Here is a 17,091-nt window from a genome sequence, read left to right on the forward strand (position 1 = left end):
TCTGCCTAAAGACCTGGGAGCTTTTGTTAGGTCTTTGGCAAAAGTCCGGTCGGCCAACCCCAAGTAAAGGAGGGTTTTCATTGGCATCCACATGGCAAATGAAGGATGCGGGCTGGAAAATTACAGCTGTGTTGGGTAAGTATCAAGTTATTTTCAGAGCAGAGGGTGGTTGGGTAGTTCTGAGCCTGAGTCACACAGAGGAAAACTCGTGGAAAATAGACAGGATCGCAATTGGGCTATACCTCGGAGCAGCCAGAGCTTGAGCAGTTACTCATTGTGGGGAGAAGAGGGAAAAGGTCTCTGATTTGCTTGAATGCTTGGCTCGGTTTCTGTTTGAATAAGGTGAGGCCTAGGTTAACAAAGCTCTCTCTTCACTTTTGTTCACTCTCTGTCTCTTTTTCTCCTTTCACTTCTTCATATCCACGCATTTGAAAATAAGTTTTGTACATTTTTGACCAGGTAAATCCTGTCCTACTGGAGAAAATGTGTAAATTACACAAACCTTAATTAAATTTATTTATTGTTATTGAAACAGGGTCTTTGTAAGCCATGGTGGCCTCACACTTCAGGCAATCCTCCTGCCTCACTTTCTCAAGTGCTGGAATTACAGGAATGACCCACCAAGCCTGACGTTGAAATTTTGGGATTTTTGTTGTTGTTTTGTTTGTATGTTTGTTTGTTTTCAAACAAACAGACAGACAGGGTTTCTCTGTGCAGCCCTGGCTGTCCTAGAACTCACTCGTAGACCAGGCTGGCCTCGAACTCAAGAGAACCACCTGTCTCTGCTTCCTGAGTACAGGGATCAAAGGCATGTTCTATCACCACCCAGCTCTGACTTCAATTTTTTTAATAACTTATTTATTCTTATTTAATGTACATTGGTGTTTTGCCTACGTGTGTGTCTATGTGGGGGTGTCAGATCTTGGACAGTTGTAAGCTGCCATGGGGTTACTGGGAATTGAACCTGGGTCCTCTGGAAGAGCAGTCAGTGCTCTTAACCACTGAGCCATCTCTCGAGCCCCTCAATTTATTTTTTTTTAATTAAAAAAAAATGTTTTTCAAAAATAACAGCGATCTAAATTCTTTACCCGGAAGTTAATAGCTGACATTCTCTTAGAACACAGTTTTGAATTTTTGGTTTGTTTGTTTTGTTTTGTTTGGGGGGGTTGTTTGTTTGAGGGTTTTTTGATCTTTTTTTGTACTCCTTGCAACTTTTTTTTCTTGTGGTAAATACCGCTTCTTTGAAAGTTATGTATAAATCTTCGTTGTTGGTTTATTTCCTTAAGATGTATCTAGAAAGGAATTGCTAGTTCAGAAGACTTGTGGCCATGGTTAAGGATCCTAATTTCATCTTGTCAAACCGCACCCCGGAAAGGCTGCGCTGATACACTGTCCCCAGCAGGGACTTGGACCCCACCACAGAGTCACAGGTCTCCCACAAAGCCCCAGCTTCTGCATGTGCTTGGGCTCTGCCCTGTTATTTGTAAGAGGCGAAATCTGCTTTATTTGTTGAAGCGTGTCCAGTGTCTATCTGGACCTTTTATCAAGCCTGCACTTCTGGGTAGAGGCTTGTACCCGGAGGGGATGGCAGCTGCAGCTCCTGCTCCAAAAGCCACCTGGCCTCTCGGTCCCTCCCCACTTCTCTGTTGCCCAGAAGGCAGCCGGTCCCCCTGGCATCAAGGTGTCTGTTTGGATAGTTGCAAAGATGCCACCCGCAGAGGAGGGGGCAAGATAAAGATTCAATTTCCTGCACAAGGGCCTTTTGTCCTCCCAGAAGCTTCTCCCCTCAGGGGACAGATTTTTCGGTCCATTAGTGGGCCCAGCGGTGGCTCTGCCAGCAGGCTTGATCATCCACACACCCGGGGAGGCAGGGAGTGGGTGGGTGGGGGGCGGTCAGTGTAGTCCCTGGAGCCCACCTGTGTCCTCCCTCTTCCTGGCCTGGCCACCCCACCCCCGACCTCAGGCGTGGCCCCACGGTCCTGTCTGGAGTGGATTGCGGAGCTCGGGGCCAACTGGCTGCTTCCTTGCTGTGCTCCCGCCCTGGCGGCCCAGGGCGAAGAACCACTGAGCGGCTCATTGTATGCCCCGCGGGCGGGCAGCGCGGAGCAGCGCAACCAGCAGCACAGGTAGAGCGGGGCGCCGGCTGGGTCGGGGGCGGCTGCTCCAGGGCGGGGGACCTGAGTCTCCGTGGTAACCCTAGGACCCCTGCACCCCAAAATCTACTTACTGCTCTTCTGTTTCCATCTCCCGCTGGTCCTCCTATCTAGTTTCCAGACTCACACTTGCTTGGGAGGCTCCAGGTGTTTCCAATAAGTTAGTACCCCTGGCTCCCATCAGAGCCTTCTAGAGTCCCGGGCTGATGTCACCGGATGTCCCGTCCTCGCTGTGGGATCGTAAGACCTGAGTCAGTCCCCGCGAATTCCCAGGGAAGAAGGACTGTCTGTGGGGTGGAAATCGGAGGGGACCAGTCCTAGCAGCCTTTGTTGAGCCTAGGGAGAGAGCGGTCCTGCTCGGGGCGCCAGGGCCAGTTCGTGGAAGAACACCCAGCTTTGGGTGTTCCACTCCAAGGGGGATTGGGGCTGAGCTGGAGGTGCAAGCGGCGGGGCTCATGGGTCTGGCAGGGTTGGCGGGGAGAGCGGCGAGGGGTGTGTTGTGTTTTCATCATGGAGAGCACATTGCTTTGGTCCGTCCTCAGGGGCTTCAGCCCTCCTTCCCCTCCCCATCTACTGGAGCATCACTTATCAATTTAAACGTGCTCTTCAAAAGACATGTTTTTAAAAAGCTCATCAAGAGCTTTGTTACAGAATGCTAATGAAAAAAAAAATAGTTTGGGACTAGATCTAGAATTTGGGTCAGCTGGCTTGCTTCTGGCTGCTCAGCCTTGGACGCAGCAGGGGGCCCTCTTGGCCCTCAGTACTTGTGCTCCCCAAAATGCCGACCCTACTTTCTCTTCCCTCTTAAACAGGAAGCAAGAAAGTTGAGTCTCACTTAAGCAAAACAAATTCAAGTCTCCCACGCTTCAGGAGGGGTTAAGGTTTTTTGGGTTTTGAGGCTTGATTATTCTGTATAGTCCAGGCTGGCCTGGCCTCAAACTGTCCTCTTGTCTCACGTTCCTAAATATTGGGATTACAGGAGTGTGCTGCCATGCTCTTAGCTAAAAATAAATAAATAAATGAATGAATGAATGAATGAATGAATGAATGAATAAGTAAGTAAGTAAGTAAGTAAGTAAAATCATCTTTTTTAAAGACGAGGAAATTGTGGCTTGAACGGTTGGGAGGACTCGGTTGACCGGAAGCTATGATTGAGTATAGGCCAGCTCTAGAGTTCCTGGGAATAGGAGGCTGGGTGAAAGCCCCGTGGGTGAGGTGGCTTGTTAAAGTCGCGTTTTACCAAGGAATCTGGCTCAGAGTGGTTTAGTGACTGGCTTGACACGGAGATGAACCCAGTCTGGCTTCAAAAGCTAGGCTTCCAGACACTCTTTCTTGCAGTCTTCTACAAGACTGTCACACCTGCGCCGACTCTATGTATGCTTGCTATCTTTGTTAGAGTCAGAGGGTCATCAAAATCTGGTAGGGCTGCTGCGCTTGGGTTTTTCTTAGGCACAGAATTTCTCTTAGGTTCATAGACGACCCAGATTTTGGAAGATTATTGAATACTGTAAGCCTACTACATGCCTGGAGTTAGTTTAAGTGCTTTAAAAATAGGAACACCCCCAGTCTTCAAACTAAGCCCATACGTTAGGCATACTATTTTCTTGTTTTGGAGATTTAAAATAATAAATGGGTACAGAAATATTAAGTATCTGGTCCCTCCGATGAGACAGGTCCAGTTTTTAGCCTCATTGGAGGAGACAGGTTGTGTGGAACTGCATGGACAGGAACGTAGTGGATGGTACTGACAGCATTCAGCATCACCTAAGACGAAGTCGTATTGAAATTTCCTGTTATCTCAAAGATAGCTTCTTGCAATTGTTAATTTTTTCAAATCAGAATATGTCCTAAGGTAGCATTTGACTATTGTGTGTGTTGAGTTCTTCTCAACTAATCCTTTTTTTTTATTTTTTATTTTTTTAGTTATGTCATTGACTTGGGAGAATAATTTGCTGTTTTGAATATAAGTTGCAGCTGTGCATGGTGGCACACACCTTTAATCCCAGAGACAAAAGCAGGATGGTCTCCTGAGTTTAAAGTCAGACCGCTTACAGAGCAAGTTCCAGGTCAATCAGGGCTACACAGTGCAACCCTGTCTCAAAAATAAGTAAATAAATAAATATTAATAAAATAAATAAGAGAGTGTTCTAGATGCTCTCTGAGTGCTCTGCAGGGAAGCACAGGAATATGCTAAGTGTGCCGTCCCAACCTGATGTCCTGCAGGTGTTCCTGTGGGGAAGGAGCCTTCGGAGTTTAGGATCCCTCTATCTGTATGATTCTATAATTTTTTTGTTTGTTCGTTTGTTTTGAGACATGGTTTCTCTGTGTAGCCCTGGCTGTCCTGGAACTCACTCTGTAGACCAGGCTGGCCTCAAACTCAGAGATCCACCTGCCTCTGCCTCCCAAGTGCTAGGATTAAAGACGTGAGCCACCATGCCTGGCTGGTGTACTTTCTTTTCATTAACAGTTCTTGGCTCAGAACTCCATCTCCAAGGCAGATCATATAAACTAGAATTTCTTTTTTTCCACCAAGTCAGGTCATAGAAACTCAAGTCACCCCACCCCCACCTTGGAGCTGCTGGTTGTTCAGAAACTGTTGGATCTACCTTGTCTAAAGTAGACAGTGACATGAGGGGTCTTGCCTCATACCCCATACCCTGGAGGAAGGAATTCTGTGCAGAGAAGTCGAGAAGAATCTAGACTGACAGGCCTTGCTGGGTTTCCACACCCAGTTTAGCATCCAGGGTAGTGTTTATAAAAACTCAAAAGGACAGAGTTCAGAGAGATTCCTTTAGGGCTATGCACCTGGAGACGACCACGAATTTACTCCTCCTTCCTCACTCTGTGTCTCTCTTAACCTGTATCCCTGGTAATAAAATGATGGATATAAGTGTTTCCCGGAGTTCTGTGAACCAGGCAAGTAAATTGATTGTACTCCAGGAAGGGATTGTGGGAACCCCAATTTCTAGCTGGGCCAATCAAACAACCTAGGACTTGTTAACTAACACCTAAGGAAGGAAGAATGGTCATGGGGACATGGTCCTAGAACTGTGGGCTCCATCCAACACTGTCTCCAGGAAGCTTGGCTCAGAATTGAATTGACTTAAAAGATACACAGATGCTGCAGAATTGGTCACTTGTGTGCGAATACAATTCCCCCCAATTCTGGGGATCCCAGAGGTCTTCAGTGGGGATTGTGATATGAGAATGGGGTTGGGGGAAGGGTGGGATTCAAAACTCAAAACATTTCCCTCCACAATCCTTTTTTTCTCAGTCCTGGGAATGAATCCTAGGGCCTCATGCCTGCTAGTCAAATACTCTACCACCACTGAGCAGCATGCCCAGCTCTGGAGAACTGTTTCTCCACAACAGAATTTCCAAACTTCAGGACTAAGGAAAGCGGGGGTTATGTTTTGATATCTGCTCAGAAATGCCTCAGAGTGGCTGGAAGTCCTGGAATCTTGAGGATCTTTTCAGTAATTGGGATTGAACCTATGAGTGCTCACATGCAAGTGGTCTATCACTGAGCTATATCCCCAGCAATATCCTACACTTCAAGGTCCGTCCTGGAATCTGTGATCCTGATGCCTCGGGCTCCCAAGCAGCCAGGAATAAAGCCTGTGCCACCAGACCTGGCTTTCCAGACTGATTTCAATTCATTCCCCCAATGAATGATGATGATTTTAGACAGAGTCTCATGTAGTCCAGGCTAGCCTTGAACTCTTGATCCTCCTGCCTCTACCTCTCAAGTGCTGGGATTACAAACACATGCCAGCATGCTGAGTTTTAAGCCATGCTGGGGACTGACCCCTGGGCTTCATGCTTGCTAGGAGAGCACTCTATCAGCTGAGCTACCCCGCCAGCCCCTATCTATTGGATAGATTCCAGAGGCAGTTTCTTTCCTTCTGCAGCATCTGTACTGTGCAACTCCAAGCTCCTTACCCCTGGCTGCCACCATGCAGCTGTGTGGTCAGAACTGGCAGGAACTGCTGATTGGCCAGGGCCTCAGAGAAGACATATCTCTTCTGTCACAGCCTAGCCCAGCAAACAGTCTTGAAGTTGAAGATGGGCTTGCAAACACGTTTCACTGCATAGGAGAAGATCCTCCAACCTGTGCCCCTGGCCTTCCCTGGTCTGGTGGGTACTCAGGTCAGCTGGTAGATGGACTTGCAGGCATGTCTTCTAGCAGTAAAGGCTAAGATTACCAAAGAAAACCATTGGAACTGCACACAGTGGCACGTGCTTATAATCCCAGCCCTGGGAAGAGACAACAGGAGAAACAGGCGTTCAAGTCATCCTTAGCTATGTCTTTCAAGGCCAGCCTGAGGTACATGAGACGGTCTCAAAAACAAAACTGAGACCCCTGTAACTTGCCCATAGAAAAGGGAGCACCACTTACTATTTGATGTTATCCCTTCCACACTTCTTTCTCCATTTTCTTACGTGTTCTTATTAACAGCCTTATCAAGATATAATTCACATACTTTAAAGTGTGTTTTTTTGAAATGGACAACTCACTGTTTATAATGTATAATGTATTCAGTACTGTGAGTCAGCCACAAGTGAAACCAGGTTGAATTTTATATGTATCCACAATTTATTAGTATTTATTGCCAGATAATTAATTCCCTTTATTATTATTATTATTGTTGTTGTTGTTGTTGTTATTATTGGTGTGTGTGTGTGTGTGTGTGTGTGTGTGTGTGTGTGTGTGTGTGGTACATTTGAGTGTAGGCTCATGCATGCATGCCACAAACCACATATGGCAGTCAGAGGACAATTTTGGGGAGACACTTCTATCCTATTCTTCTGGGGATCAAACTTGGGTTATCACGTGTACACAGAAAGTACCCTTACCTGCTGAACCATCTCCTTGGCTCTTGGCAGAGACTCTTCTATTGTGAGATATACAATAATTTTGCTTATCAATTGATAGATTTTATAAGTTATTTTAAACACTGTTAGGAAAACTCCTGTGCAAGTTTTAAGTGGACATGTGTTTTCCCTATTATTGGGTCTATAGCCTGGTATGGAATTACTGCATCATGTGCTGCTGACTCTGTTTAGCCCTCTGAGGAACTGCCAGACGAGCAGACGGTTTTCCACAGCGCCATTTTCCATTCTTGCCGGCACTGGAGGAGGGTCCTGACTTCTCTTATTTCCACTAACACCTGTAATTTTAAAAATCTTGGCTCATGCTTGTAATATCAGAACTAGGAAAATGGACCAGGAGCTTAAAGTTAGCCTTGGCTACACAGCAAGTTTCTAGGCCAACCTGGCTACATGAGACCCTGTCTCAAAAAAAAAACAAAAAACAAAAAACAAAAAAAAAACTGAAAGTTCTCCCTCCCTCTCTCCCTCCTTCCCTTTCTCTCTCCCTCTCTCCCTCCTTGTCTCCCTCCCTCCTCCCTCTTTCCCCTCTCTCCAACTGGCTTAGTACTACATGCTTCTTAATCACTCTACCACATGCCTAGCTTGTACTATCTCTTTTTAAAATTTTGTATTAATGAGACATAGTCTCACTATGTAGTCTTGGCTAGCATAGAACAAGGTATGTAAACCAGGTTGGCCTCCAACTCATAGAACACCACCATGCCCAGCACGCCCCCTTCAAAAAACAAACATTTATGGCCAGACATGTGCACCATGGAAGTCAGAGCACAACTATTAGAAGTTTGTATTATTACAGTTAGTATTGGTTCTCTTCTTCCATTATATGATCCCAGGGATCAAACTCAGGTCATCAGGCTTGGCAGCCAGTGCCCTTTACCCATGAGCCATCCTCCTACCCCTCCCCCACCAACACTGCTCTTTTTCCTCAGCAGCTGCCCTGCTGGATGATTTGCCTAGTGATTAAGAATGTACTTGTCAGGCCGGGCGGTGGTGGTGGCGGCGGCGGCGGCGGCGGCGGCGGCGGCGGCGGCGGCGGCGGCGGCGGCGCATGCCTTTAATCCCAGCACTCGGGAGGCAGAGGCAGGAGGATCTCTGTGAGTTCGAGGCCAGCCTGGGCTACCAAGTGAGTTCCAGGAAAGGCGCAAAGCTACTCAGAGAAACCCTGTCTCGAAAAACCAAAAGAATGTACTTGTCAGTCATTTGTGTATCTTCTCTGGAAAAAAAATGTCTTTTTTTTTTTTTTTAATATGGAACGCTTCACAAATTTGTGTATCATCCTTGTGTAGGGGTCATGCTAATCTTCTCTGTGTATCGTTCCAATTTTAGTATATATCCTGCCTAAGCAAGCACATTGAGCACATGTCTTCTTAAATCCTTTACCCACTCACAAGAACTCTTTAAAACCCTAGGTGTAAGTCGCTTTCTAGATGCTATTTGTAGCAGTCTTCTCCTGTCTGTTGCTGCCCTTTCATATTTATGCATTTTAAACATCTCTCTCTCTCTCTCTCTCTCTCTCTCTCTCTCTCTCTCTCTCTCTCTGTTTTTTGTTTTGTTTTGTTTTGTTTTCGAGACAGGGTTTCTCTGTGTAGCTTTGCACCCTTTCTGGATCTCGCTCTGTAGACCAGGCTGGCCTTGAACTCACAGAAATCTGCCTGCCTCTTGCCTCCCGAGTGCTGGGATTAAAGGCATGTGCCACCACCGCCTGGCATCATTCCCTCTCTTACACATCCTTCTCCCTAAGGAACATGCTCCATCACAGTAGTTTTACTTCACTGGTCATCCTTGAGGCGTGACATTTACCGATTTCCTCACCTAGAGTCCGATGTGCCTAGATTTCCTCACCTGGAATCTGATGGGATTCCTGAGCAGGGATGGCCTCCAGCTGACACCAAAGGAGAGAAATCTGAGCCAGCCAGTGTCATGTTTCACTCTCTTAGATTCCATGCCAGGGCTGGGACAGGCTGATGACAAGAGGAGCCCTCTAGTATAGCTTGGCTGGAAATTTCTGGGCTCCAGCTCAGTGCCTGTGATGGAAGGCATCCCTTGCCCTGTATCTCAGCTTTACCATCTCCAAACCAAGCAGAAAACAGCCCTCCCAGTATCTCTCAGGCCATGAAATGGTAAGGGGTGTTTTAAGGAACATCACAGAAAGAAATGCGGGCAAAAGCCTAATCAATGATTCCTTTTAGACTTGGATGGCGGGGTGTCTGATTTCAATTCATTAAACATTTATTTATGTCATGTACTACAGTCCAGGCTGCCCTGGAACTCATCATTTAGCCAGGCTGGCTTCAAATTTGCAGCAGTACTCTTACCTCAGCCTCTAGAGTGCTAAGATTACAGGACTGAGTGACCACACCTGGCCCTCACATACTTCCCACTTTTTCCTGACGTGAAACTCACAGTCTTATTCAATTGTTTTATTGAAATACAGCATCTCAGAAAAGAGCAAAGAACACAGAGCATAAAACTATCCTTTGGACCAGTGGTGGCACACACCTTTAATCCCAGCACTCGGGAGGCAGAGGCAGGTGGATCTCTGAATTCGAGGCCAGCCAGGTCTACAGAGCTAATTCCAGGACAGGCACCAAAACTACACAGAGAAACCCTGTCTCAAACAAAACAAAAACAACAATAAAAAGTATCCTGATAGACATGCATTCGCCGCCTCCCCCACCCCCCCCCCACCCCTCGAGATAAACTTTCAACTTTGCAAAATGGTTTCCAAACTTCTAGTGACCCTCCTGCCTTTGCTTCCCCAATACCGGGATTGCAGGCATGTACTACCAAGCTGGCCTGATGGTGTTTTGTTTTGTTTGAGACAGGGTCTCATTTAGCACATGCAGGCCTGGAACTCCCTGTGGAACCCAGGCTGGCTCTAAACTGACCTTCCTGCCTTTACCTCCCAAGTACTGGGATTACAGGTGTGCACCACCACCTTGGACTGATGAATTGTCATTGATACATTAATATATTTAGCTCCCACATGGAGAAATAGCATGACCAGAATCCAGATGCTCTGTGCACCCACCAGAATCCACTATTAAAACCAGAACTCCTGGTTGCCACAGAAACTCAATTTGCACTTGTTTGAGCAGAAGTGGAATGCTTTCTCCAGTGAAGAATCTGTACACCTGGATCCAGATGTTTAGATGATGCCGTCAGCTTGCTTGGGAACTTCATTATTTCTCTGTTCAGTGTTCTTCTATGTTGGCAGTTTCTCTCTCCCTTGGGGATTGGCAGGTGTTCTGTTCTTTTTTTTTTCTTTTTCTTTTTTAGATTTACTTCATTTTATGTGTGTGAATGTTTTGCCTACATGTATGTCTGTGCACCACATGTGTGCCTGGTGCCGGCGGCGGCGGCGGAGGTCAGGAGAAGGGGGTCAGAGCCCCTTGAATTGTAGTTATGAATAGTTGTGAGCCTCCTTGTGGATGCTGGGGATTGAATCTAGGTCCTCTGCAAGAGCAACAAGCCATCTCTATAGCCCAGATGTTCTATTCTTAAGCTACTTCTAGGTGAGGCCAGGAATTGGAAGGGGTAAGTATGTAGATAAACCAGTCTTGGAACATGTCTTTGCTAGGTGTAGCATGAATTCTAACTGGTCTTAATAATAAAAACCCAGAGTCAGATATCAGGGTGAAAGCTGAAAGATCAGAGAAGCAGAGCAGCCAGCCACTAGAAAGACTTCTTATAGGAATCCTCAGACTGAAAGGGTCGAGCTCCTGTCTCCACCCTACCTTATCACTTCCTCTCTCCACCCAGCCATCTCATTTCCTGTTTCCTCCTCCCAAGTGATGGGATTAAAGGTGTGCACCACCACCACCTGGTGACCATGGCAACTCTTATAAGGAAAACATGTAAATGAAGGCTCACTTACAGTTTCAGAGGTTCAGTTCATTATCATCGTGACAGGGAGCAGGCAGTGTGCAGGCAGAGGTGGTGCTGGCTACATCTTGCCCAGAAGGCTACAGGAAGTCAACTGACAGTCACACTGAGGGATGCTTGAGCAAAAGAGACCTAAAAGCCCGCCATCTGCTTCCAAACTGTTGTGAGTTTAAGACATGGGTTTAAGCCAATAGAAAGTCTTTATTAGCTGGCAGGCGACTACACTGGCTGTTCAGGGTCGCAAGGTAGCACTGAGCCTTTCTCAGGGTGAGCTTTTAAGCACAAAAAACATGTCCTGGGTTAACATACTTCAGTTAATAAGAACAGTTAGCCGAAACAGAACTACAGAAGCCAAAAAGTAAGGTTAAGGGGCTGGAGAGATGGCTCAGAGGTTAAGAGCACTGACTGCTCTTCCAGAGGTCCTGAGTTCAATTCCCAGCAACCACATGGTGGCTCACAACCATCTGTAATGAGATCTGGTGCCCTCTTCTGGCCTGCAGGGATATGTGCAGATAGAACACTGTATACATTATAAGTAAATAAATCTTTAAAAAAAAAAAAAAAGTAAGGTTAGTCCATTTAGAGACTTTCCCCTAACTATGGACGTTCATGGATTAGGCTTTTGTTTTAGTTTTGGCAAGTGATGCTATCTACATGCTGAGTTTTACAGCTTGAATGGTACTTCCACTATGGAGTCAGTTTTGCTAAGGTCTAAGGCCCTGTTACAAAACCATGGGCTCGCCGGGCGGTGGTGGCGCACGCCTTTAATCCCAGCACTCGGGAGGCAGAGCCAGGCGGATCTCTGTGAGTTCGAGGCCAGCCTGGGCTACCAAGTGAGTCCCAGAAAAGGCGCAAAGCTACACAGAGAAACCCTGTCTCGAAAAACTAAAAAAAAAAAAAAAAAAAACAAAAAACCATGGGCTCATTAATGGATGAGCAGTGGTTCCTTATGGAAAATCTAACATTGTTTGGTGTCTTAGTTAGGGTTTTATTGCTGATTGCTGTGAAGACACCATGATCATGGCAACTCTTTTTTTTTTTTTTTTTTTTTTTTTTTAAAGATTTATTTATTTATTATGTATACAGTATTCTGCCTGCATGTATCCCTTCAGGCCAGAAGAGGGCACCAGATCTCATTACAAGTGGTTGAGAGCCACCATGTGGTTGCTGGGAATTGAACTCAGGACCTCTGGAAGAGCAGTCAGTGCTCTTAACCTCTGAGCCATCTCTCCAGCCCTCATGGCAACTCTTATAGAGGAAAACATTTAATTGGGGCTGGCTTATAGTTTCAGAAGTTTAGTCCATTATCATCATGGTGGGACATGGCAGCATACAGGCAGACATGGTGCTGGAGAAGGAGCTGGGAGTTCTATGTCTTGATCAGCAGGCAGCAGAAGGAGACTGTGTCCCACACTGGGTGTAGCTTGAGCATATATTAGTCCTCAAAGCCCCCCTCCACAGTGACACACCCACCTCCAACAAGGCCACACCTCCTAATAATGCCAGTCCCTATGGCATAACTCAATACATGAGTTATGGGAGCTATTTCTAGTCAAACCACCACGACTGGTTTTTGTTGTTGTTGGGTTTTTTGTTTTTTGTTTGTTTGTTTTTGGACAGGGTTTCATTTAGCTCAGGCTATCCTTGAACTCCTGATCCTCCTGCCTCCACTTCTCAAATACTGGGATTACAGGCATGTGCACCATGCCCAGCTTACAGGCTGTCTTGCAAAGAACACATGCCTAGTAGATACACTTATGCTTGTGAAGTGCCAAACCCCACACCAGATCCCTGAGAACTGACAGACACTTCAAAAAAAAAAAAAATTCCCAAACCACAATCCCAACTCCAGTGCTGCCTGCCTGCAAGAAGGAGAAATGGAGTATGGCATCAGGCAGAGTAGAATGCCTTGAGAGACACTGGCAGTAGTCACATCAGAGGAGGCTGAGATTATTCCAGGTGGAGATGGGGGTAGGCGCTACACAGCAGAGGGAGGGTTTGGGGATATGGGTCCTGGATGCTCTTTTGATGAACTCTGACGTAGAGGAGTCTGAATGGGAATTAGCAGTGCCTTTGGAAAGCCGAGTAGATGGGCACTATCAGATTTAGATAGTCCTGCAGGCACTGTGCAGGATGGATTGGAAGAAGGAGAGGGATGGATTAGACCAGAATCCAGGAGAAAAGTTGAGTGTCTGGGCCAGTCCCTGGGACCACCATCTCTCTGGTCTTTGGACCATCCATAGATGAGTTGTCCCTTTCCCTTTTTAGATTGCTTTATTTTTATTTTATGTGTGTGGGTGTTTTTCCTGAATGTATGTATGTGCATTGTGTGCCTGTCTGGTACCCATGGAGACCAGAAGAGGGAGCCAGATCCCCTGGAGCTAGAGTTATGGATGGTTGTAAGCTGTGAATGTAAGTGCTGGAAACCAAACGGGGTCCTTTGCGAGAGCAGCAAGTGCTCTTAACCTCTGAACCATTTCTCCAGACCCCATGGGTGAGTCTTAATGTCCCTCACTAGACTGTCCACTGCACTGGGACAGAGGCTCTTCTGCATTAGACACTGAAGCTCTTGTTCTCTTTCATCTGTTTCCATGTTATCTCTTTTTGTTCTGCTTTCCACATTCCTTCTATTTTATCTTTAGCTCCCCTGATTACAATTTTAATAGCTGGGGGGCCTAATCACAAGGAAAACAGTTTTGTTATAGTTTTTATTTGGGTTTTGAACTGTTTGCTTTTTTGAGACAGGGTCTCAGGTAGCCCAGGATGGCCTCAAACAATCCTTCTGCCTCATCCCACCAAGTGCTAAGACTACAGGCATGTGTTCTTTGCTCTTTTCTGAGGTGCTATATTTCAATAAAACAATTGAATAAGACTGTGAGTATCATGTCAGGAAAAAGTGGAAAGGCCATGTGAGAGCCAGGTGTGGTCACTCATTCTGTTAATAGATGCAGCATTTATTAGTTTTACTATCAAAAATAATAAACTTTTCATTAAAGGAAGATGTCCTCTTAAGTACATTGTGCATTTTAGCTGTCAACTGCATTTTTAAATCATATCTTGCACACTTTTAATATCAATTTAATCAAAAGTTATAATAGGAGGCATCTAAGAAAAGTATGTATGTGTAGAATGTAAAAGTATGTATTACAGTATAGTAAGCCACTAAAGAAACTCATAAATTGTAACAGTGACAGTTGAAGTTTTTTGTTTTTTTTAAGAAATAAGAAAATGGGCTACTGCTGGGAGGTGGTGGCGCATGCCTCTAATCCCAGCACTCAGGAGGCAGAGGCAGGCGGATCTCTGAGTTTGAGGCCAGCCTGGGCTACAAAGTGAGTTGCAGGACAGCCAAGTCTACACAGAAAAATCCTATCTCAAATGTCTTGAGGGAAAAAAAAAAAAAAGGAAAGAAAGAAAGTGGGCGACTGAGGTGCCTCTCAGCTGGTACACATGCCATGGAGCCCAAGAACCTCAGGTGAATCCCTGGAACCCTAAAGGCGAAAGACCAGAACAGACTTGCTGGTTGTCCTCTGAGCTGCCTGATGGCCCGGTGTTGCTTGGTTGTTTGATACAGGGTCCAATGCCTACCAGGCTGGCCTCAAACTCTCTGTAGGAGGAGATGACCTTGAATTCACACTCTTTTTGCTTGTGTCACTCCAGGACTGGGGTTGCAGGCGTTTGCCACCTGACTTGGTTTATAGGGGCAGAGGATCAAACCAGGGCCCCACCTTAGTTTTTGAGAGCCTGGAGCTTCCATTTGGCTAGAGTGACTGGCCAGCAAGGCCCAGGGATCTGTTTGCTGTGTCTGCCCACGTTGCTGGGCTTACAGAACGTGCACCTGCCTTTATGTCAGTGCTGGGGATATGAACTTAGGTCTCCATGCTTGCTCAGCAAGGGCTTTACTCACTGAACCATTTCCCCAGTCCCAGGCTTTGCTTTTATTTTCCAGTGTAGGAGGAGCTCCTGGGGATTGAACCCACACATTCCACCACCCACTATCACCACCAGGCTAACACTAAGCTACACTCCTTTGCTGACTGGGTATTCCTGTGTCTGAATTCTAGTTGCCTCAATGAAAACAGATAGGGAAAATTAGCTCAACCTTCTAGGAATGTTGAGAAAGTAAAACTTGACCATGAAGATTAAAAATACATATCACTGCTTCCAACCCTCTGGTAATTAACCTGTGTGGGAACACTGGCATTTCTATGAGATCATCTCAGGCAGAACTTGAACTCCTAGACTTCCTGTGTGGCTCTCTGAAGTTCTTCCTAGTTCTTTTTTTTTTTTTTTTGGTTTTTCGAGACAGGGTTTCTCTGTGTAGCTTTGCGCCTCCCTGGAACTCACTTGGTAGCCTAGGCTGGCCTCGAACTCACAGAGATCCGCCTGGCTCTGCCTCCCGAGTGCTGGGATTAAAGGCGTGCGCCACCACCGCCTGGCTCTTCCTAGTTCTTGAGTTCCAGTAACAGGGTCAGAGAGCGCTCCCTCTAGTACATGAGTCACTTAAGAAGAGCTCTGGCTTTCCTAGAACTCGGGTGACAGACACCTTGGCTCGAATCAGGATGAAGTCCCTCCTGGCTAGGCAGCTGCCTTAGGTTTGGGAGAACAGTCAGAGATGGGAGAGACCTTCGGGTTGCCATCAGAAGTACCAGGAACTAACAAACTGGAGTTCTGAGTTAGGGTCCTTGCTCCCCACACTCTAAGCCGTGAACTCTCCAACTAAATGACAGATCTTTAAGCCCACTGCAGGGGCAGCTAAGTTAAATCACCGGGTCAACATAAAGCAACTAGTGCTTGTTGGTAAATGTGGTGACTCGTGCAGAGCAGATAGACAGTTACTCCTCGTCTTCTGGGTTTTCCAGGGCTGGGTGTGTGATCCAGGAAGATCTCCAGAGTCAGCAGGGAAGACGGCTTTTAAGCGTTTTCTACCGACTCCCAAGCCCCGACGAGAGGAAAGCACCGAGAAGGGACCATTCACAATTTAGACCTCAGCTTTTCTCAGTGGTGATATTTCTAAGGACGCAGGTGAGGGAGGAGAAAAATGCTACATAAGCAGGGAGTCTCTCCCTTTCAAAGAAAGGAAGCCTGGGATCATTTGCAGAAGCAAAAGGTACACAGACAGGAAACTCTAGAACCTTGGGGTGTGGAAGTTGGGCCTAGTGTTGCTCCTACCTACTGGACAAATGTGACCTGTTAAAGGGAGCAGGGCCTCTTAGAGGTAAATCTATTCTAGAAGATATGTAAGTGATCTCAGGATGGCTCATCTAGACCGAGGCCTCCCACGCCAAGCTCTCTCCTCACAGGTGTTTACAACATCATCCCACAACAACCCTAAGAAGTTAAATGTCACAGCTGGACATGGTGACAGGTGCCTGTAGTCCTAGCACTTGGGAGGCTGAGGCAAGGTGGTAGAGAGTTGGAGGCCATGGGGATGGGGTGGATAAAGTGCTTGTTTAGTATGCATGAAGCCTTGGGTTTGATCCCCGTTACCTCAGACACCAGACGTGGTGATGCATACCTGTAATCACATTTGGAAGGAGGATCAAAAGGTCATGTTCAAGGTCATCCCCGACACATAGTAAATTTGAGGCCAAAGATTTAAGTGTTGCAATCTCCATTTACAGAAGATATTAAAGCTTAGAGAGATCAAATCACTTGTTCCAGGCTTTAAAGTTCCTGCATGGCAGTTTGGGGACTCAGAGCCAGCCCTCGCTCCTCCTTGCACCTGGAAAGTCCATCAGTTCACATTTATTTGGAAAGCTGCCAGCGGCAGGGCTACTCTGCCCCCTCCAGGAGAGCTTTCTGTGAGTGGGGCTGTCTCCCTCCAGGGGCTCTGACCAGTCTTCCTCCTGTGTTCCCAGGCTGAGGAACCTCCAGGTACTTCCCATGGATTTGTGATCAACACAAGCAACTCTCCCAGCTCTGGACAGCAGTGAGTACTCTCAGCTGGGGAAGGGCCAGCAGCCTGCATGGGTACGTCTCTGCTCTGCCTCTCTGCTTCTCTACCTCCATTCTGCCTCCCACTTCACTGGGCTCCTCTGAAACTCATGGCTTCCAGAGAAGGCCCTTGTTCTGGAGTCCATACCAGCTCCAGCACTTTCTCTCCAGGGGTGAGAGCAATGATATTGTTTATTCTCTTTCTGTCTCTCTCTCTGTGTCTCTC

At 46.6% G+C, this 17,091-nt stretch overlaps 1 protein-coding gene and 1 non-coding gene across 13 annotated transcripts in view; one reads left to right on the forward strand and one right to left on the reverse strand.

Moving 5' to 3' along the window:
- LOC128103424 (carbohydrate sulfotransferase 5) overlaps positions 1 to 17,091 on the forward strand; it is a 45,711-nt gene that overhangs the window by 24,246 nt on the left and 4,374 nt on the right. The window contains exons 1-4 of one of the 12 annotated variants that reach the window (XM_052727811.1): positions 7 to 1,430; positions 1,964 to 2,126; positions 15,791 to 15,953; positions 16,790 to 16,860. Coding sequence is in view for 1 of the 12 variants with exons in the window: in XM_052727810.1 (XP_052583770.1) it covers positions 16,898 to 17,038 (141 nt within the window). In the remaining 11 variants the exon portion in view is untranslated. The other 11 variants (XM_052727812.1, XM_052727813.1, XM_052727814.1 and 8 more) reach the window with 11 other exon arrangements.
- On the reverse strand, positions 8,288 to 8,394 carry LOC128104801 (U6 spliceosomal RNA). The gene has a single exon (XR_008216104.1). It is a non-coding gene; the product is annotated as a U6 spliceosomal RNA (small nuclear RNA).

This window comes from Peromyscus californicus, unplaced genomic scaffold (genome assembly GCF_007827085.1).
Source record: "Peromyscus californicus insignis strain IS unplaced genomic scaffold, ASM782708v3 Scaffold_8__1_contigs__length_139910024, whole genome shotgun sequence".
In the NCBI taxonomy this organism is placed as follows: domain Eukaryota; kingdom Metazoa; phylum Chordata; class Mammalia; order Rodentia; family Cricetidae; genus Peromyscus; species Peromyscus californicus.